Genomic DNA, 22,750 nt, shown 5'->3' with positions numbered 1-22,750 from the left:
TTTACTCGTCCAGGGTAAAAAATAGCTCAATGTCCCAATATTTTTGGCCAGAGTGATCACAACAATCGACTTTCCTCCCGTGGCGGCAGCCAACCTGTTTTGCCTCCTCTGGCCCGCATCCACTTGGATGACTGATGAGGATGAATAGCTTTTTAATTTCACTGGTTTAGCGCCACGCTTCCGCCGCCGCCGCCGCCCGCCAGACGACGACAACAAGGAGAGGACATGAATTAGATGAGGAAGCATTTGAAAGCATGAAAGTAAGGGTTTAATCCTTGGGTACGGTTTCAACTGTAAAGTGTAGGATTTGAAATAAGATTTAGGGATTCAAATTCAGGTCTCAAGCCTGAGATTTGGGTTCCAATGTGCATTATAGAGTCTGGTTTGTGTTTCACAATGCGTTTAAAGTCAGGATGAGGAGTTAAAGACAGTCTTCGGGTTTCAAACAAGGGTTGGGGGTTCAAAAGTGAGGTTTGAAACAGTCTGCTGTTTTCAATGCGGCTATTTAAGTTATTTCAACTCAAGATTTGGGTTTCGGTGTCGGTTTGTGAGTCGAGGTTTTGGGAGTTTCAAACCTTGACAGGGTCTCGAAACATGGTTCTAAACCTGAATTAGGGTTTCAATTCAGAAGGTTTGAGTTTCAAAGACAAGTGGAAGCCTGCAGTAGGGTTTCAAACAGGTTTTCAAGGTGTTTGTTTTTTTTTGTCGGGGGGCAGTGTTGGAGTTTCAAAATCGACAAGCCATAGGACAAGTGAGCTACTCCCTCTAGTGGAAATTTACAAACATTACACACTATTTCACCCAAACACAAAACAGTCATCAAAGTGACTGTTAACTGTTTCGTTTGTGGTCAATAAAGAGTCACCGAATTCCAAAAGTTATCAACAATTTAAATACAATTTCAGAATATATATATACTTTTATTCATCATTTCATTAAAAAAAGGTCCAACAAGTTGCACAAATTGGGACTTCCGGTCATATTCACAGGGCTAACACGTGGCCTGATTACAGACTAAATGGCAGGAAAAGGGACTGTCACACGCTCTCCCACGTCACACACGTCATTATTTCGTAAGACTGTGATTGACGGCTCACAAACTGTGGTACAGCGAATGGCCACCAGAGGGCAGGCGACGTCTTCCAAGTCCACCCTGGACCCCCACGTCACCTCTATTCTCTCTATCCCTTCGTCTTGATCCCTTTTTTCACATCCACTGCTTTTTTTCCCGACTTTTTTCACCCCCTCACGTCCCTGAGCCCCAGGCGCCCCCACCGTACGCCCCGAAACCACCCACTTCACTGCTTTCTCTTCTCTGATTGGTTCCAGACGTGCCACTGAGCTCTTCTTACGGACTCAACATTCCACAGCTGGAGACACACACACACGCACACACACACACACATACACACACCTTTTTCTTCCTTCCCCTTCCATCTCAGCCCCCCACAAAAAAAAAAGAATTCCTGGAGGCGGGGGGAGAAGATGGGGAAATGATCCTAAATCTGCTTTTTGGGGGGTAAAAACAACACTCTGGTATTTACATTGGTGTCGTGAGGGGGGATCTTGGTTGTTGGCAGATGTCCCAAAACAAAAACACACACACGCAAACAAAGAGAAGCTGTAAAGTCTGCAGATATTTTGAAGAAAAAAGAAAAAAGAAAACCACAAAGACAGAGAAGCAAAATCATGAGAAAGAGTCATTCGGTTTCAAAGTCGGGTTTAAATGCGGGCTTGAAGACTGAGCTAGGTTTGCAAATAAGGTTTTAAGTGTGGGTTGAAAGTAGGGGTTCTAGGTTTCAAGATAGTGTCAGGGCGGGCAAGGGTTTCTAATTCAGTTTACAGCCTAACATGGAGGTTTAGGCTGTCAAAGTCGGGTTTCAAGTATATGTTCGGGTTTCAAAGTAGGGGAGAACACAATGCATTTGGATTGTGAATTGGCGTTTGAAATTGGGATTTTCACCCCTGCCCCAGTGTGTATAAACTTTTTTTTTTGTGTGTGTGGATTTTAGGCCTTAAGATTGGGATCGACTTTCAAAGTAGAGCCTCGAGTCCAGGTTTCAAAATTGGGTATCAAACAAAGAGTTTGACTTTCAAATGAGGGTTTGATGACTGGGTTGGGCTTTCAGGCCAGTTTTAAGAATTTTAAGGAAGGAAGAAGATGAGGCAAAAACAACAACATTGGTGTCGAAGGTGGGTATCTTGGTGGGGTGGGGTTGTTCGGGGATGTGGGAGGGGGTCAGGGGGGGCGTTAGCAAATGTTACAAAAGTAATCACAAAAGAAGCAAGAGAGTCTTGAAATCTGTTGGTCTGAGCCAACAGAAAGAGAGGAGAAAAAAAAGCCGTAAAGAAGCGTGGATCTAGGGCGCTGTGCAAAAGTGTGGAAAAAACTGCTGACTCAGCTCCAGGTGGAGCCACAGGGGTGGGTGTGGGGGGGGCAAAACATACAACGCAGCAACACTTGGAAGCCAAAAAAAAAAAAAAAAAGTGCAAGAACAGAGCACGAGGTCACGTCACTCGAAATTTGGACACCTCCTCCTCTTTTGGATGCTGACGTGTCCGAAAAAGGAAGGAGGCGGGATCGGGATGATGACATCGGGATTGTGGTCGGTTTGAATTGTCTCAAAGTTTTAAATGAGCAGAAAATTTGGCAGCAGGGGCGGGGGGTATGGGGCAAGTTGCTTCTCCGCTTCTGACTGGCGACCAGTTGAGGGTGTAGTCAGTCTGCCTTACCCGCAGTAGGAAAAGGGGGCGGGGTTAGCAGTGGCTCATTTGCATGACAAAACAGTCTGGTTTCATTTGTTCTGTTAAAAAGTGTGCTGTAATTGTTAATCCTTGGTGTGTTTTGAGGAAAGCATGTCACAGACACACTTAGGAACAGTTTAAAAAAAAAAAGCATCATGCACTACTCACAAAAAGTCGCCGTGTTGTGGCTGTAATTGATGTTCAAGGGGACACGCCGAGTTTTTGAGACTTTTTTTTGTTGTTGTTGTGGTGAACTTTTGACATTTTCCATAAATTTCACCCAAAAGCCAAATATCCCAAACTTTTTTTTTTTGTGAGTCGTGTATGTCGCCTTTAAAATTGTGATGCTGCTGCGCTCTACACAGCCTTTCGCTTTTAGGGGGATTCTTTTTCTCAAGTTTATTTTTGGCTTCACAAAAAAATCACGGTTTCCGTTGCAGTCTGGCCCAGTCTGAAGTGTGGCGGGACTACTCGGGCTGCTCGTTGAGCTCCATGTCCGATACCAGGATGTTTTTCTCCACCTGCTCGCCCTGCCCCGAATGCGTGCGACTGTAGCGGGCGCCGTCGTAGGACCCCCGCACGCCCACCCCGCCGCGCCGCCGGTACAGGTAGATGACGCCCACGATTAGCGCCACAAGCACCACGCTCGTCACCAGCACCACAATTAGCGTGGGCAGATGGTCGCCACTCAGCAACTCGTTGGAGGACTCGATGACTGCCGGAAAAAAAAAGGATGTTGAATTGTGGATTGCTTGTTTATGGGGAAAAAAAGTGAATGAAACATCCGTGCTTACTTCTCGGCCGCTTGCAGATGACTCCGTGCGTTCGGTTCCGGCACGATCCGGGTTTCCACAGGCCGCTGTTGCTCTGGATCCAGAAACAGGAGTTGGGGGAGAGCACGGCGAAGGCCACCTCGTGAGACTCCCAGTTGGTGTACGACATCTGCGTTTCCTCGCCCCACACCAGACCTCGGCCTAGGTTGCAATACGCCCAACGGTATTTAAATACGCATTCGAAACGATTGGTTCCAGAAGATTACATGGAAATACATTTTTGTACCGTACTTGAAAGTTAGATTGAGATGAACAGTACTGAAAAAAAATCTACTATTGTCGCTTTGAAAAAAAAAAAAGTACTAGGGCCCAATTGATCAGGATTTTTAAAAATTTTTTGGCTGATGCCGATTCCAAAGTTTGTTTGCTTTTACAACAGAGAGAAAATTTGAAAAAAAAAAAAGAGGGGCGGAGATGTGAAAGTCTTTATTTTTGTCTCATGTTGTAATTTGCTAAAATAAAATAAAAATCTGTATGGATCGGCAAATGATCCACCGATGTAAGCTGATTTTAAATGAATTAAGATTTGCTGATTTAATCGATCGGCCGATTTATTGGTTGGGCCCTACAATATACGCATAGCTATCGGCTTTTATTGTAATATGACTCACTTGTGTTGAATGTTTGAAATGCTGTACCCACATACTTGCTTTTAATTCAGTGCTTCTTTCCCGTACCACTAGAGGGCGCCCACGTACCACTAGTGCTACCCGTACTACACTTTTGCGAATTACCGAACGAGAGTGGCTAACATCGGAGGGCAGCTCCGTTCGTGTCCTAAACTTAATACAGCCTCATGGAGTCCGCCCGGTGATGTTTAAAAAGACAACTTTCTTAGTTAGTCCCAACCAATCCTAAACGTGAAAAAAAAAATCATACTAAAATAAATCAAATCAAATATTTCTCTCCAGTAACACGTCCAAAATCGCCCCGGGTTGGAAGTCATCATTTCTTAAATTAACTCCACAGACATCTGCTTTCAGGTTATGTAATACGACTGTAACGAAAGCAGAGTGACATTGATTCTGGCGCCAGCTCGAGGAAGAAAAGAAGGGGGGAAAAAGTGATTTGTGACCTTTGACGCTGACTCCCAGCCAAGCTCCGTGGGCCTGCTCGGCCGAGCTCTGAATGTGCTCCCACACAAAGGCGTTCTCCGTCTCGTCCAAAATGGAGAGAAGCTCGGCTCCGACTAAAAAAAAAATAAAAATAAGGCAATACTTTAGGGCAAGCAAGCCTTCACACCGTACCAAAACAAAAACAAAAAGGCATCCCGACCTTTCTGGCAGGACAAGCGTGCGTCCTGCTGCAGTTTGAGTCTTTGCAGGTTAAAAGCGTAGCAGTGGTTCCTGAAGGACAGCCAGGCCCAGTCGCCCACCGAGCGGGGGCAACTTCCCGGGTAGAGCCACTGGTGAGTGTCTGGCGCATCTGTTCGATACGCGGCAGAAGTTTAGGGAGCGAGTAATTCCCCGTTACGTCATCGACTGAACTAAGCTCCTCAAGAAAGTAGGAAAGAAAGAAAGGATGTGTCCATCTTGTTACCCACCACTGATTTGACAGATGGCAGCATCCAATTTGGCGTGGCAGGGGGTCATGGTCCACAGGCCGGAGGTGGTCATGTGACCGCAGCCTGACAGCTGATTGGGCTGCCCGTCCACCCAGTTGGAATAGGGCAAGTCTTCCTCGCCCAGCCAGGTGTAGCTTCGGTCCTGACGATGTACAAATCAAGATTTCTACTCGCGGCATTTACGAGAATGTCATCAAGACTTTCCCAAAATAAAGGCCGCAATACATATACATATATATAAATATATATATATATAAATATAAATAATTGTTTTGGTTCCTTTAAGGCCACTGTACTTTTCCGTGTCATTTTCATATTTATTATTATTTTTTAAAAACGTTATTTAATTCATTCAGTGCCATTGAGGGCTGTACTTTTTAAAGAGGAGGGCTGGCGGTAGAATGTAAAAAAAAAACTATTTTAAAATTTGTTTTCATTTTAAGGGACAAAATATTTTGGTGCATCATCTAATTATGGTGTATTTGTTTTGTAAGAAATTGTCAAAAATTCCAAAGATACCAGAACAATTTTTTTTAATTTAAAAAATATTTTTTTCAGTATGTATTTTCAACTGTATAATATTACAAATAACTCACAAATGGGTGCCGGTGGTAATTTAACACGACGTTACGGCTTGCGATGGAAAGCCGGTGGACTCACCCCAAAGTTGTAAAGAGCGATCCACGCCGGCAGCCGCAAGCTGTTGATGAGCAAGGTCAGGTACGCCTGCTGGACGGCATCTTTGGGCGCCGCCAAGGTCCCGTTCAAGGAGTTGCACAGGTGCAGGGCACCGGTCCAGTCCAGTCGCTTCTGCACCACCTGGTACGTGATGCCACCCAGCTCCAAGCGCTTGGACAGGGTAGCGGGAATCAGAGTCGGCGCCGCGGGCATACCTGGATCTGAACCAAAGGCCGATGTCGCGTCATTAGAATCGAGTCGCACACATGTTGCGTGTCGTGGCACCGAGACTCATTTGGAAATTGTATTCAACCCTTTCATGCACCCTGTAACCTGATAACAGGAGAAGCTGTCCACTGCAGTAACCGCTGTTCACATTTGTGTTCGTTAAGCTAGCACGCCATTTTGGAAACGCCCACCTTGTTGCCTCTGACAGAGGTAGCCGAGGCTTTCCGTCTCGCAGGCCCGTGAGGCCCACATGCCCTTGTGCTTCTGCGGGTTGCCGTGAATCGCGGAGACACAGTTTCCCTAGTAGGACACATCAAGACCATTGAAATCGGAGCCCGGGGGGGGTGAACGAGGGGGAGAACAAGTCTATCCAGTGTCACCCATACCGGGTTCTTGTCGTGATGCGGCCCGTTGTTGTCGACCGGCTGTCCTGGAGCCCAGTTGGTGTAGCTGAGTAGACCCGGCTGCGCCCACTGGAAGTGACCTTTGGCGTCAGAGCTGAGGCCGAGCCACAGGTCGACGGTGACGTTAGACAGCAAGGTGGTGACGAAGGCTGCGAGCAAGGGGGAGCGGATGACGGGATTTCATGTTTTGCACGCTGTCAAAAGAAAAGAAGAGCCCAAAACTGTCTCACCTTGCTCCAAATGATTGGACACCACGGCCAGGACGCCTCCTTGCAGCTCACATTTGATTTTGGCTGCAGACCAAGTGGCCCTCTGGGACGGCAGCTCCCTTTGAAACACTTTGAAACACTAACAAGGACGCACAAACGACATTTATTTGTATGTTATCACTAATTAAGTGCAGGATTATATTTTGTTAATTCCAGCAAAATTTTAAGAAAAAGAAATTTCAATTTGATTTAATTTGATTCAATTCAAATGCAGGCATGTATTCAACTAATTACAGTGTAGGAATTGATTCAAAGGGAAAAACAGGACCATTAAATTAAACCAACCCTGCAAGCCTCACAAGAACTTCCTTAATTTTATTTTAGGGGAAGATCTTTCAATATCCCCCCCCCAAATATTTATGAATTCTAAAAAAAAAATACAAAGTGCACGAGAGTCGCGAGAAGGCGACTGGCCTGTAAATCAAGAAAATTTGTGAAGAACTGCACACCATGATAATTGAAAAAAAAAATATATATATATATATATATATATTTTTTTTTTTTTAAACCCAAGAATTATTGAGTAAGCAGAGATGGTGTGTTTTCCACAATTCTTTTTTTTTTTTTTTTTTTTAAAATGGGGGTTGGCTCCTCCCGCCCACAAAAACATTAAAATAAATCCGTGAATGCTGGTAAATAAGTGCAAACTCATCTTACCTTGCGCCGATACGAGGACCAACCTTCGGGGCAGCCCGATGGCAGGTGCGGGGACGATGGCGTCGGAGGGGCGGTGCCGGTGACGTTGACCCTCTTGCAGATGTACGGGAGGTCAGAGTGGCACTTCTGCTCAGCCCACTCTGCTGTTGAGCAACCACAAAGACAACTTTATTAAACCCACGCCAATTTGCAAATCATCATCATCACGCTAACTTGAATTTAGCCAAGGAAATTTCAAGCCCTAAAACCGGCAACATGTGTCCGACTCAAGTAAAGTCATGCGGTTCGAGTCCCACACCTCTGGGCTTCGCCGTACACAACAACACAAGCCCTCGACAGCCCTCGACAGCCCTCGACAGCGCGGCTCGTCTCACCTTTGCTAGCAATCAAGTGCACGCATCTGCGGTCGCGACTGAGGGGGCGGGGCCTGTTGGCAGCCCAGGACACGTAATTGAGCACAGAGTGATCGGACCAGCGGAAGCGTCCGTCGTTGTCGAAAGTATGAAGTCCCAACCACCAGTTATCGCCCTCCACCTTGACCATCTAGAATACGTACAAAAAAAAAAAAACAAAAGCAAGAAGGAAAACATCATTTTGTGATGTTATGACACTCTCCATGAAAATGTTGGGCGTGTTTTCTTTGCCTGGTTGACTGTGCTGGACAGGAATTTCTCTTCCTGCGCCGAATGAACAGAGGCCAGCGATGAATCGAACCATGAGCAAATTCTCTGGGCCTGGTCCCACGTGGTGCGGTGGTCAAAAAATTTGTATTCGGCTTCCTGAAAGCCGATCCATTCGGGCGAAGTGGTGCCTATCAAGAAAATAAGCCCGCGTTATAAGATTGGACTGGATGACTTTCACATGCTGCGAGGTCACATAAAAGCTAATATCAAAACACCGACCTTCAGCGGCCTCTGGTTCCTTCTCAACACTGCCTAAAAGCATTGAAAAAACAAAAGGTTTGAATTTGCCACCAAGCAGTGCACATCAGTTCAGCTTGGTCTGCTATGACCATTTGCTCTATAATCTAGAACTAAAAAGTCCTAAAAATTAGCTAAAAAAAATCCGAGAAATGATGACAGGATGAGATGTGCAGTTCTACACCAGCCCTGTAGGTGGAGGTAATGCAAAATTGAAAACAGGCGCCACACACTTGGTCCCAATGCAAGTGGACTGTCATTATATTCTTTGATTTGTGTAAAAAAAAAAAAAATACCACAAACTCATGATGTGATCGTCCTGTCAGTAGCAATAACACAGACAACAAATGTGGAGGCCACACAATGAGATTTTTTTTCACAAAAGCTCAGCCATGTGCTGGATCTGCTGAGTTCTTGCACACATTGGCCCACGTTGGCAGTATCATAACTACGGAACATGAAAATTAACTCCTTGATCTCAGCCAAAATCGACAAGAAATGCTGCTGTTCACCTCCAGTCCTGTAGGTGGAGGTAATAAGCATGAACTTGAATAAGAGAAGATAACGGTATGAATTAAGCGACTTTGTCCTGTCGCTTTTGTTTCACGGAACATCAGGGAGAATAGTTAGCTAATTTTTTTTGCTTTTTTTTTTTGGGTGGGGAGGGTTGTATGGCTTTGTCTTATGTTGTAATGTGAATCAGAAAAGAAAAATAAAGTCCCAAAAATTTTTACAAAGCTAATATCGGCTGATTATTATCGGTTGTGCCCGAATTTAAAGCATTTTAATTAATTTCAATGGACAACATTGATTTGAAGTTAAATCGATTACCCCCCCCCCCACCCCCCCCACACTTAATCTTGTCAGTCAAGATACCACAGTACGAAAACATGCAATGTCGTTTTACCTCGAGGGATTTTGCAAATCCAGTCCAGTTGAGAGTCACAATGCATGGCCAGCCAGGTCATGGAGCCTAAGTCTGCAGCGGCGCACTGCCGGACGTTGTAGTAGTAGCGCCCGAAGTTTTGGTACGTGAACTATTCAGCAGGTTTCGGCGTGATCAACTCATCCTTATAATGCTTCTTCTTTTAAAATTTTTTATAAGTGTCAGCACTCACAGCCAGCCCGTCACTCCACTTCCAGCTGCCGTTATCCATCGGGTTCCTGCGGTTCAGACCGATCCAAAACCAGTGCTGGTCGTGGTCCTCAGATTCCCTGCGGGCCAGATCCCAACGTCATCGACATCACCGCCATCATCATCATCATGAAGTTTCACGAACCCAAAGGTCTCATGCAGGACTTGGAGAACAAAGTGCTCCTCGTCGGGGCTTCCGATGCTCAACAGGTCGGCGCCATGTTTGCGGCAGAACAAGTGAGCCTGCAGCCAGCTCAGTTTCTGATCCATTTGCGACCAGTGAAACACCTGCACACACGACAGCATCATTTATTACAGAGTGGAGAGTGGGCTGTCCTGTTGTGGGGGGGGGGGGGGGGGGGTGGGGGGGGTGGTCATTGATCCACGTTGAGAGGCTGATATTGAATATTTTGAGGGCGCTGGTCGTTTTGAGGCATGGACTGGGTTGGGGAGTTGATGGGGTTTGGGTGTTGTGCAAATGCAGATGAAAAACAAAAACGGGCTTTGGTAGCAGTAAATCACAGATGTCAATCAATCACTTAAAGCAGGGGTGTCAAGTTCATTTTTGTCGCGAGCCACATTGAAGTGACCGTTTTCCTTGGAGGGCCGTTATGGTCCTCCATTTCCTTGGAGTGCCGCCATTTCAAGAAGTCAAGAATAATGGTTGTGTCAACGATTGTTTAAATTCATTCAGTACCCGCCAATTCTAGACCAAGTCTGAAAAGACATTTAAAAACGTCTTTGGGAATGAATGAGTAATTACTGTAATGACGGATTTGGTAACAAGAAAATGCTTCCAATATCTCTCTTATTTATTCCATATGAGGAGTTGAAATTTTGGTTCAGATATTAGCAATCATGGTAGAAGTTGACATGTCTGATATGCTTTGCGGGCCACATAAAATGATGCGGTGGGCCAGATGTGGCCCCCGGGCCTTGAGTTTGACACCTGTGACTTAAAGGGCCGTCACCTTGTAGCAGTGGCGCAGGTTGCTTTTGCTCTTCCAGCCGTTGGGACAGGAACCACTGAGGCTGGGTGTGGGCGGAGGGGCGGGCAAGGAGGGCTCGGGGCTCAGGGTGGCATCCTGGTTCTGCCGGCAGATGTATTTGGCCTTCCACGACGCGCACTCTCTCACCTCCCACAGGCCGGTTGCCAAGCCGGTCGCCATGGAAACACAGCCTCCTTGCACGCTGACTGGAAGGATGGGAAGTCAACTGTGAGAGGGTGTTTTTCCGAGGCCTCCGTCACCCACGCGTGACCCACCTGGCTGGTCTCGGTTCCAGTATGTGTAGGATACTGGGTCCCCGCTCTGCCAGTGGAATGAGCCGGGGCTGCCCTGGTCGTGGAGGCCGATCCAGAAGGAATCATCGAAGCGACCAAACACCAGACTGTTGGCGAAGGCCTGCTCAAACCTTGCGAGGGGGATTTCAAAACACGTTAGGGGGGACATCCAAGCGGAATTGCCCGATGATTTTGCGGCCGCTACCTGTTGGTGATTGTGAGGAGCGAGGCTTTATTCTCCTCGCACGACTTCCTGGCCTCATTGAACGTCAACAGATCCTCCGACACCCAGTAGCAGGATGGACTGTGCCACTTCCAGCCCTTGGAGGGCAAACACAAACAAACCCAAAAAAAAAAGATAAGGGGGTGGGGAGGAACAAAGAATGCATATTCATGTAAATCAACTGTGCCTTAAAACAAACAGTACAAGAAGAGCACATGTGGATGTGCAGCAATGACGAGTGTTGCTGGCGTGGATGCAGACAGGAGGTCATCGGGGGTGAGACAGACGAGTCTTCATCGGGTTAGTGTGAAAAAGCCGAAACGCAAAAACCACTCTCTCATTTTAGCATCTGCATGCAACCCTCCCCCGCCCCCTAAATAAGTATGCTTCTTTTTTTTTTAAGTATGCTTCACTTTTTGCTTCAGTTCTAAGGACACCGGGCTGCTCCTTGATTACCTGGGGGCCGTTGAATAATGACATTGAGGTACACAAAGTTTTCCAAATTTGCTTCAAATTCCAAATGCAACTTGCAGATGACACAGATCACGTTCACGCCGCATGAGGGATGCGTCTTGAAAAGTCGTCAACTCTTTCACTTCTCCTCATACACCCAAAATAAAAAAATCTCCCATTTCCATGTGATACTTTTCTTTTTTTTTTACATGAGGAAGTGTTGTCAAGGAAATGTAATCACAGCGCCACCTTCTGGCAACTAAATGCATTGTGAGGAAAAAAAAACCCCTCCAGAATTCAATCCAGCCGATTGGGGAATTAAATGACAACATTTAAAAAGTAAATTTCTGGGGGGGGGGGGGGGGGGGGGATTATAAAGTAATTTCAAGTCATTTTTACTTGATATTTATCAAATTGGAAGCATTTCTATACTCCATTTGTGTCGTGTTTCTTCAGCGGGCTGTGCCGACCAGCGACAAACATCGAAGTCAGCTTTGTTAGCTTAACCACCACGTGGCGTTTTCGCTTGTTGTTTCACATGTTGAGCTCAGCTAGAGGCAAACGAGGCCGCGAAGTGAACTCCTGTCACATGATCACCCGTGACGGCCACCCCGCCTCCATCAAACAAATGCTTCAAACGCATCCTTGGAAATTGAAATGTTTGAATCGCTCAAGAGATATGGAAGGAGGAGGTCGCAAACTTGCAAATCACACCGTAACACGTTAGACTATTTCGGGCCCGTCGAGTCACCGACGGGAGCGTTATGTTTGGGGCCCCGCATGCGGACGTGATTAGGGGGATGAGAAATCAAAGGCAGATGTCCCTGTGAATTCCTCGCACGTGGGATTTGATACACACACGCTGTATTCATGCTGTCCTCAATGACTGCATATAAGGTTCACGAGTATAAGTTAGACGGGTAGGTAGGGGGGCGGGGGTCAAAGCTGCACAAACAGCTGGAAGACATACTGTATAACAATAATCAGGCTCCCAACAGGCCTGCAGACTGTCAGTAGCTGCAGACGGCAATAAACGACTCAATTTGGAATTTATAGACCGAGTGTGTATATACATTGAAAACATTGTACCAAGAAGGCATTTTCCCCCAAAAGTGGCGCTTCATTGTCACTCCCAGTTGAAGTTTACCGTCAAACTAAACATCATCCGATCATCCAGCAGCGAAAACAACCGCATAATTTCGCCTTCCACGCGATGCAACATGCCTTAAAAAGATGAACAAATAGCATCAATAGTCGTGGCATTATCAGCCTTGAAATGATGCATAGTTGAACACAAATGGTGGAGTAACACATGTAGACAAACACGATGACATCTGTCACAGGCATGTTTCCCCCCCCCCAGAAAAGACAACAACAAACAATATGTCGGCGAACCGTGCGACTCACTTGTTGAATCTATTTTTTGTTTGTGTGTGTATTATACTGCCCCTTGTGGCCCAGTCACGCACACTGCAAGAAGCCACTTTATTGGGCATTAATTTAAAAATGAACATTTAATCTCTCAAAAAAAATGTCATGAAAAAGAAATGAATTTATAGGAAAAAAATGTTTCCATTTTTTTAAGGACCATACCCAATGGGAAAAAACAACAAATTAGAAAACCATAGAAAATGTTTATCAGTTCAACACAAAACATGAAACGCTGATTTCTGAAACACAGGAAGGCCAATTCTTACGCATTTTTGTAAAGCATTGTATGTAATAATATAATTTCTCCAAAAGTTTAATTTAGCGTTTTGCATTAGCTAAGCTATGTTTTCATTAGCAGGAAGCATCAAAATTATACAACAACCTTTTTTCACTTATCTGTGACTTTTACAATTGAAATGAAATGACTGATTCTAATTGATCAAGATGCGCCTCTGCTACTTGTCCAAGATTCCAAATATGTTTTTTTTTTTTTAAAGAGGAAATTGAAAAGCGTGTCATACCTGTTTGCACTCTTGATGTTGAGGTTTGCCTTCGCTCTTGGTTGCGGCCTTTTTGCAGATGGCGGGCAGAGTCATGTTACACGGGCTGTCATCCCAGCGGCCCTCCTACGTATGGAAGACATACACACACATACACACGCACACACACATAGCTGCTGAGTGTACACAAACATACACCCACGTGAGGACCGGAAGAAGCCGGGGATGATGCTAGTGGCGGCGGTTCAGTCAGAGGGTCACTCACGGCTCCCCACATGGACACGCAGTCTTCCTGAGTGTTGCGAAAGTTGTTGGGCTCGTAGGGGTGCCAGTAGGTGAAGGTGACGGGTGTGTGGTCGCTCCAGTGGAAATCCATCTGCATGGCGATGTCGTGGAGGCCGAGCCACAGCTGCACCGTGTCTGAAGACGCACACGCACACGCACACACACACACACACACACACACACACACACATCATCTTTTAGGGACACACACACACGCACATACGGAACCGGCTAGGTGGTGCTTGGCGGGAATGTTCATGAAACGCAGAGAGTTTGGACGGACGGCTACGTTTCGGGTTCAAGAGAAAGGAAACAAGGGATGCGTGGTTGCCGTGGCAACAAGAGAGAGGAATGACCAACGATCCCAAGTGACATTTAAACAATAACAGTAATGTCCCTGCTGAGTGGTAATGTATCAATTTGAGCAAAATGATTTTGCGGGCTGAGATCAATTAAAAATTTAAAACTATTTCACAGCTGTTCTGATATGTCACTCTCTCTTTAACTGTGGTACAGTTTGAACAAGAAAATAAGTTGGGCAATCTGGACTTCTGGGAAATTTCTGTGTCGAAATATGTTTTGGAAAAGTCAAGTAAAAGTGACTGACCTTTCTTGATGTTGCGCAGGATGAACTCCATCTCAGGCAGCGTGTGAATGCTGACCAGGTTGGCCTCCATCTTCTGGCACGTCTTCAGCCCCGCGTTCCAGTCGCCTTTTTCCGGCACCAGCTTGTAGCAGCCCGCCTGGAAGGCCTGCCAGCCCACTTCGCACTCGTACTTCTCATCGTCCGCCCACGAGTCTGCTGGGACAGCGGAGACGCGATGCCATTTGGGTTCCGGGGAGCTGGTTATCGTGAACCTTTCTTATGGTCTGACCGGTGGTAAAAGGATCCAGAGTGGCATTGGGCCTTTTCTTGCAAACGTAAGGAAGAGCTTCGGAACAAGCGCGGTTTTGCCAACGACCCGACGACTCGGTCCTGATCACGACGCAGTTTTCCTCGTCTTCGTGATTGGGTTGCTCTGCAGAAAGAGAGGACCGCACTTAAAGAAGGGTGGCTCGGCAGTCAGGCAATCTTCAATTATGATCCACATTTACTTGATTTATCTTTAACATGCATTTTTGTGAGGTCAGTGAAGGGAAAAAAAAAAAAAAAAGTTTTTGAGGACTTCCTCCAAACTCAAATTTTTCTCATTTTCAGTTCAGGTCACTTTTGTTACGCCACGCAGAAGCACCGCGGTACCTGTTTAGCAGTATGTTGAAAAGGTCTATGTTGGTCGAAAAGCTAACCTTGCTCCCAGTTGAGGTAATTAAGTGGCGATGAGTCGGCCCACTGCCAGCCGCCGTTGATGTCCAGGTCGTTGAGGCCGATCCACAAGGTGGCGCTGTAGCCGCTCAACAGGCCTTAAAAAAACAAACAAACAAAAAAAAACAGCAGCAAGAGGTTTAAGACCAAGGACCAGTCAGAGCCTGTCAGAAAAATCAAAATAAAATAAAATTTCAATCGTGAAGAAATTTAGAGTAAAATGACGCGCACGAAGACTGTGAGCTGCTGGAATTTCACTAGCGGTCATAAAATGTGTCATAAATGGGTGGAGGACTGGAGAGAGAGCATCATCTGAGCGGCCTCAGTGGGAGTTGGCGGGGGCAGGCGGGGGAGGCGGTTTGTCTCCCACTGGACATTTCCTTCGTGTCATTTGGACGTAAAAGAGTCAAACGTTGTCAACAAACCGTTGATGTAGGTCTGCTCGTGCAGCTTGGTGACGCTGAGCAGGTCGGCTCCTTGCATTTGGCAACTGTCGCGGGCCTCGCTCCACGTCAGCGAGGCCTGGAAGTTGAACTGGTAGCAACTGTCCGTGAGCGGGTCCGTTTCCCAGAAGGTCTCACAGCCGCCACCTAACCGGTCAATACATGCCAGTTAAGTGAAAGAAGGATACAAATGGAAGCAAAGACGGACGGTAATAGGACGGGGGAAGGCAAAAGTCGATGCTCCGGGGGCCATGATATGAATCTTAACAATTCACAGATGGGCCAGGCCATTTTTAGATAAGTGTAAAAGCCAAAAAGTATTTTATAATATATATGACTTTTCATATAAAAGGAATTTCATGATCATCAATCCAGGTTTTGGCCTGTTTTGCTGCCACTTCTCCTCTCTCCTATTGGCTGGGCTCGGCACTGATGACGATCAAAAGGGATGATGAAAGGGGTTTTTCTCTGTGCTCAACTCACTGTTGACGGGACAGAAGCCCCAGCGCTCGTCTTGGGTGTAGTTGTAGGTGGTGGCGCACCACAGGTGGCCGTCCTCGCGCCCGATGCTGGTGCAGTTGTGAAACCACTGGTCGTCGTAATAGAAAGGCAGGTAGCATGGGCGCCCGTTGGAGTTGCCCTGGATCGTGTAGATGTCTGAGGAGCACACAGTCAAAGGGGAGGCCTGTTTCAAGCTGCTAGCACGATTGGGATGATTATAAAAAAAAAAAAAGATAACAATAATTCAGAGGGTTACATTTTTATGAATGAAATAAGTCACATTTGACCAGCTTGTTGCCATGACATTAATGAATACAGTAAAACATTTTGACAGACTTTTACCGTGGACACACATTTTTCTGCGCAGTGTGAGAAAAAGGGCAGGGGAGGGAGAGTGGGGGGGGGGGCTCACTTGGAAGACCGAAAAGTAGGGCAGACACATTTAAGCGAGAGCGAGCGAGCAAGAGAGCAAAGGCTTCCCCTTGGCTCCGACACTGACTCGCATTCTCCCTCGTCTGACCTTGCTCAAGTCTGACACGTCAAAGTGCAGACGAAAACACGGACAAAAGCAGAATACGCATGATTTCTGGTTTGGTCACGCAACATCTGACAGAGAATTGGGAAAAAAATGGTGATCATTGAAGTAAAAGTAGACGCTTGTAAATATCTTATTTTTGAGGGGGAAAAATAAATACAAACTGTTTACTGTTGAGAAGGTGAAATTCCAAGACCTCAGACAATTTCATGGGCGAGTACCAATAGGCGTCATCCCGATACAGGCCTTATTTTAAGGTATCGGGCTATTGTCGAGGGTACCGATACCAGGCACCGAGACTTAAGGCAATTAAAAAAAAAAAATCTGAGTTTGAGGCAGCAGTTGGCGTTATTGCGGCATAATGAAAGCGCTAAGAATGAATGCTAACTTTTTTGTCACTTTGTTAAATGAAATGTAATATATCAAAAGTATCGGAGGTATCGGAACTTGGTATCAGTGAACACTCAGAGTGAATAAAGGCATCAGAATCGATCTGGAAAAAAACAAACCCGTCCTTAATGAAGATAACCCTGGAAGAGATTATTTCATCTGCAAAAATGTGTTTCAAAATGTGAGCCAACTAGAAGAAAGCGGTTTCCTGTTACGCCTTGGAGTTTATAGCATACGTACCGCGATACGTTTTGTCGCACAGGTCTTGTTTTTCACCATGCACGCTCCATTTGGAACTGGATGCGGAGGGCCCGGAGGGCGCGGAGGGCGCGGACGCGTTGGAGAATGAGGGCCAGGGCAGGTAATTTCGGAGGTCCTCCAGCACTTGGCCGCAGCTCCACGTCCAGCGCACCATAGGGGGTAGGCGGTCGCACGTGTACACGCTCAGGGGGCTGCGTCCCGGTCCGGAGCTGGTGGAGGCGGTGTCGTTGCCGGCGGTCACGCCCAGGCACAGCGAGGAGCCCAGGTTGAAGAGGCGACCGCCGGTCACCCACTTCCAACGCTGGCCGGCCTCCCGGCAGGACGTGGACAGCACCAGGGAGAGCTCCCGCACCCCCAGGCACCCTCGGGTGCCCTCGTGGAAGAAGGCAAAGTCATTGGCGTCCAGCGGCGCTGTGGAGGGAAGCGACGAGTCAATAGAGTGGATGAGAACATTCCATGGGAGCTGCCAGAAGGATCAATTCATCCGATAATGGACACGGGACAATCAAGTGGAGACTAGCATCCACTGAAAGATAGATTAAATTAAACGCTGATACACAGTGGTAGGAAGTAACAAAGTACAAATACCTGTCACTTCTTTCCACCACACACACACACAAAACACAGGTTCCCTTAATATAAATATACACATCCTAATGTCTCCTCCTACAGGCCGTTAGACAGAATGCACCTATTGAACTGAATGACCTTTGTTTTCTGCTGGCTCTAAAAAAAAAATAATAAAAAAAAATTAAACCCTCATGTACTTTTTTAAAGCTTTTTTTTTCTCTCTTTACAATTTTGGTTTTGGCATAGCTGAGGCCACCATGACTACACAACTGTGTGTTTGTGTGGGCAGCACAGACAAGACAGAAGGAAAAAAAAGTTTATAAAATGTTAAAATATCATCCACATATTCCAAAATATGCAGTGTGAAGGAGCCGGAGCTAAAAAAGATGACCAAAGTGTGACCCTCAGCATTCCGACCCAGCAGGCTCCTGCGAGAGGCCAGGAAATGAGGAAGCAAGGAACCGTCACCGCTGCCTTAGACGGTTACTTTGTTGCAACACATTCGCTTCTGAAGCACATCTGAAGCCCCCCCCCCCACCCACCCATTAGCCTCCTCTTGAGATAATAAAGTTGCACCGTAAAGGCAGCCTGCAATCTCTGTGGGAAACGAGCAACACACATGTTGTCATTGGCCCACTTTCCTTTCATCTTTTCTAGTTCATTTGACTTTGGTCTCGCATGGTAAATGATTTCAGGAAGTGGTCTAAACGGGATACCCGCCATTAGGTCCCGACTTGGCTTCTTTCTGGTTTTGCCGTTTTTGGGGCAGATGTGTTCATCTGTTGCGTTAAGTAGGCTGAAAATTCACATGCTTGGCAATTTCACATCATTCATGTGGCTAGTCTGGCAACGAACTTCGGATGGATTTTGCGGGGAACGAAATCTGGTTTACTTTCATATTGTCTACTATTGGGGGGGGAGGGGGGTACACATTTTATCTTACAAAATTAGCATTTTTTGTCATCAGATGAAGTTTACTCGTCGAATTAACATCAAACAAAGAGAATTATGCGTTGTGTATTTAAAACAACCCCCTCAACTTTGCCGGGACGTCCACTCGCTGTAAATGGCAAAGACATAATGTGAAACTCCACAGATGTCCTCATGAATCCAACCTTACCCTACCCGCATGAGCATAATGGTGTTAGAATGCTTTAAGAAACAAATATTTGAACACAAACAGCGAATCAGCACATTTAGCGCAAATATTTTCCAAGGTATGCTTGAAGCGTACCTGTGTTGCATTCAATGAATCCAGACATGAATGGGACAAGCAAGCGCTTGTCAAACGCTGACAAAGCAATTGGGAGTAAAAACCTCAAGAGAAAGCAACGTGGCAAGATTACGAGAAAGAAAAGAATACATAATTGCAAAACATTTCATGCTCCCGAATGCACTGCGTGTACGCTTTTCAAATTCTTTAGTGGCAGAAGTTTGGGACGCCTTCGCCGAGAGCTGGCCGACAAGCGGGGATGAGAGCAGGAAAAAAAATAAAATAAAAAAAATCGAAGGGATGATGAAATACAGAGCAACAAAAAAAAAAGAACTACACAAAGCCTTATTTTTAAAAAAAACTATTTTAAAAAGTCCAATCGCTGTTTGTGATGTTTTTTTTTAAATGAGAATTGCAATAATAACACCACCACCAATAATAAATAATAATAACAACAACAATAATGATAATAATAATGACATTTTTCAATCAATAATGAAGAGCCGACATCTCTCCAAAAAAACCCTCGTATAGATTCACAAGTTCATCATTTCAATCTGGCTCTTTCTCCGAAGTAGAACACAGACCGCATGCAAAGTATTCTTTTTGTCTTTTGTTCAGCTTTTATTGCGCTTTGAGTGCACAACAAAGCCGTGTTGTCATATTTTACAGAATGGTGTGCAGCTGGAAAAAAAAATAAACTTAGTTAGTTATTGGAGAATTACAGAAAGCAGCTGTGATGAGTCACGCCGCACATCCCGTTCATCTCGCAACATCTAAACTGTTGACATCAAAAAATTCAAAACCTCTCCAAAATCTTCCGGGAAAGTAAAGGAATGGTGACGGGGGCGAATGTTTGGCTCAAAAGTTGTCTGGGTTCGGTCCTCCCTACTTCCAGGGTGGGGATGACGGCGCCCCCCCACGGTTTCCAACATCAGCCTCACATCGCCCCGTAAGTCTAACGTGATTGTACAGCGGCCCGAAAACGTTCCCGCAGGAGCCCGAAAAGGACACGAGTCAACATTGTGAAACTAAGCATGCGATTGAGTGCGGCGCCTGGCCGCTGTGGTTTTAGCTCTCAGTGACAATTAGCATTCTGAGCCAAAGCCACAAAACACGTCGCTTCTCTTCCTGACACCGCACATTTTGTTTCACCATTGTCAAAAGTTTAGTCACTCTCTTTGGAATGACCTCCTGCTGAACGTTCGGCAAGCCCCCTGGCTAGCGATCTCTAAAACTCATCTCAGTTTTATTCTTTGGTTTATGACTCAGCATGGGATTTGATTTTTAGTTTGATTGTACCGTGGTACCCGTACTTACGAAATTAATTGGTTCTGGAAGAAATTTATGAACTAGAAAATAATTTTTGCACCATGTACAGGACTTTGTATAGAGCGGTGGTTGTTTTTAAGCGCTCTATAAATCCAGTTGAATCGAGTTGAGATCACATTGGCACATAAAGACAATTTTGGAATTTGGGGTCTATAACGTGTTAATGAAATCATTGATTTCGTGCACCAATAAAGCCGTTAATCACACATGAGCGGCCTGTTAACGTAACCAGAAGTGCAGGTCACGGCTGCCTGCCGGGGTGTGTGGGAGGGGGAGTGAGGGTTGGGAAAATGACAAGTCCCTCCACCCTGTCACACACAAATCATGCCAGAAAAACCAATAGAGCACACAATCATAGAAACGATAAAAAAAATTTCAGGTCAGTAGAAGGAACTAAGACATCAATTTGCTAGACAGAATTAGTAAATATTCTTCCAACAGGAAGCTTCAAGCTGTTTATGACAACTCCCAGTTGATGCTTACTGTCAAATTAAACATTCAACTAACAAAGAGTCGATGTGAATGTATTCTTCTTTGTTTGTGTCTGCAGCACTGTACTGTACTGTACTGCCACCCGGTGGCCAAGTTGTCACACCAGAAGAAGCCATATTGAAATGTTTTCGTTTTGATTTATTTAAAGCTAACCATTAGTGATCAGAATGAATACTAAATGCATAGAATCATTAAATAAAATACTATTTAAATAACCAAGTTTGTGGGCAACGGGGTCAATTAATGCCATCAATGTTACAAACTTAATGTACATTTCCGGATCTCATAGGTTTCATAAGATAAGATATTTGTGTAATGTAGGCAATTTTATTTTGACTGGAATCCAAATGAAACTATAAGACATTTCAGTATACAGTTTTATAATGGGCGTTAATTACGCACGGATTATCTCTATTCGCGGTCTCTATTGCCTGTAACACAATTATTAAATGTAATATAGTAATGTAAACAAAAGAGGGCTCCGTCATGCTTTATCCGCAAAATTGTCGGCATTTCATACATTTTGTCAGGGTATGAAAACTTCAGCACTGTATGAAATGCTCGGCGGATTCAAGAATGGCCGTACTTTGCACACCATCGAGCTAAAACTCTCCAACAACACACGCACACCTCCTCCTCCTTTCTTTTCTCCTCCCCCCTCTCCTTCTTTCATGCACATCTGGTTCCACTCACTCTCGGGCTTTTTGGTTCGTGGCAAATCAAAAGCAGCAAATCCACAATGAAATACCCCTAGAAAAACACCTTTTCACACAATAAGATAACTTCAACGTGCACTTATTTAAAATCGAATGACACGTGGAGCAAAATAAGAAGTAAAACGCTCACCCGTGGCGCTCCACGTCACGTCCACGCCGAGCAAAAGCAGCAGCAGCAGCAGTGAAGACAAAGTGCATCGTTGGGGTAATCGGTGCCGACCGGTCCATTTTGTTGCCGTCGTTGTTGAATCTCGGTGCCGCTCGTCGTCGACGTGCATGCTCTCAGCTGTAGTCCTCACGCACGCGCACGCACGCTCACGCACGCACGCACAAAGAAATGGTGTGAGAATGCAAACGCACACAAAAGAGTGGAAAAGTGACACAAATGTTACACTCAAATAAATTTGAACCGTCTGCTGCCCTTTCTCGAGCAGATGAATGGAGCTGCGTCAACACTGCGTATGTGTGTGTGCGTGTGTGTGTGTTTGCGCGTTTCCCAAAATAAAGCCTGGGGACCCCCAGTGGCCACTCAGAGAAGCCGCAGCTCGCACTATTTGCTGACACCCGATCATTGAACTACTCTGCTCCGTGAAAATATGAATACTCATTTTTGATATGAGATCGTTATATTCAGCAGGGTTGTCACATCGTACATCAGTATGAGAGTTGTTTTCTAATAATTTGACGTACTTGCCTCGTCCAAGATGGAAACTGGTCTCATTGTTGACGTGAACATATTACTCTGTGGATGTGATTATACCGCTTCCGGGAGGGGCAGTATAATACAGTCATAAAGATGAAGATTTTCACTACATTACATGATAAAGTAAACGACAAGTTATTTTTCATGGAGGATAAAGAATACATCCCTGTGAGTATTTAAATATCAGCCTTCCAACTGCATTCCAACATCCATTGTTTTGTGTTTTAACACCGCATAGGTAATATTCACAGCACTTTTCTCATCGCTGCCATCAAGCTAGCCAACTTAATACAGTCATGTTTTGAATATAGCGGTTCTGACAAATTGCCGCTTGTTTAGTTGTTTTGACTGTTACATACACTGATGGTATCAATTTTTTTGACTTAAGAAAAAAAACTGTTTCATGTATCAAAAACATCACTGTGATCTATCCGCATTTGTTATTACGCATCTTTCTTGAATAAATATAACTTTATTTTCTACTGTTTTCACCCAAAATACAGAATTCCTGCACAATTATTTTCTTAAAAAGGGGACTTCATTCTTAAACTCACCATCTGACTATTTTGAGCCCTCCCCATATCCCCCCAAAATGGCCACTAATTTCAAGTAAAATAAATGCCCCCGCCCCCCCCCAAAAAATATAACTACTCTTGTTAGACTATGACTGACTACTTTTGAAAT

At 45.3% G+C, this 22,750-nt stretch overlaps 1 protein-coding gene across 2 annotated transcripts; it reads right to left on the bottom strand.

Moving 5' to 3' along the window:
- Positions 1–899: 899 nt before the first annotated feature.
- On the bottom strand, positions 900–22,222 carry mrc2 (mannose receptor, C type 2). 2 transcript variants are annotated; one of them, XM_052048599.1, is made up of 28 exons: positions 21,494–22,222; positions 17,020–17,451; positions 15,837–16,010; positions 15,336–15,500; positions 14,895–15,008; positions 14,483–14,626; positions 14,215–14,406; positions 13,588–13,742; positions 13,344–13,448; positions 10,921–11,036; positions 10,698–10,846; positions 10,405–10,628; positions 9,579–9,721; positions 9,417–9,513; positions 9,206–9,335; positions 8,281–8,313; positions 8,023–8,189; positions 7,753–7,921; positions 7,379–7,521; positions 6,683–6,800; positions 6,435–6,601; positions 6,240–6,348; positions 5,803–6,041; positions 5,122–5,284; positions 4,854–5,003; positions 4,654–4,767; positions 3,540–3,719; positions 900–3,460 (listed from the first exon to the last, which is right to left on the bottom strand). In XM_052048599.1, the coding sequence occupies exons 1-28, from the start codon at positions 21,639–21,641 to the stop codon at positions 3,213–3,215; spliced, it is 4,488 nt and encodes a 1,495-aa protein (XP_051904559.1). In that variant the 5' UTR covers positions 21,642–22,222; the 3' UTR covers positions 900–3,212. The 2 variants fall into 2 exon arrangements, with proteins under 2 accessions (XP_051904559.1, XP_051904560.1); XM_052048600.1 differs by having other exon boundaries at positions 7,379–7,518.
- Positions 22,223–22,750: the final 528 nt, after the last annotated feature.

This window comes from Hippocampus zosterae, chromosome 17 (assembly GCF_025434085.1).
Source record: "Hippocampus zosterae strain Florida chromosome 17, ASM2543408v3, whole genome shotgun sequence".
NCBI lineage: Eukaryota > Metazoa > Chordata > Actinopteri > Syngnathiformes > Syngnathidae > Hippocampus > Hippocampus zosterae.
Note: the sequence above shows the minus strand (reverse complement) of the source record. Positions and strands in the feature narration are given on the sequence as shown.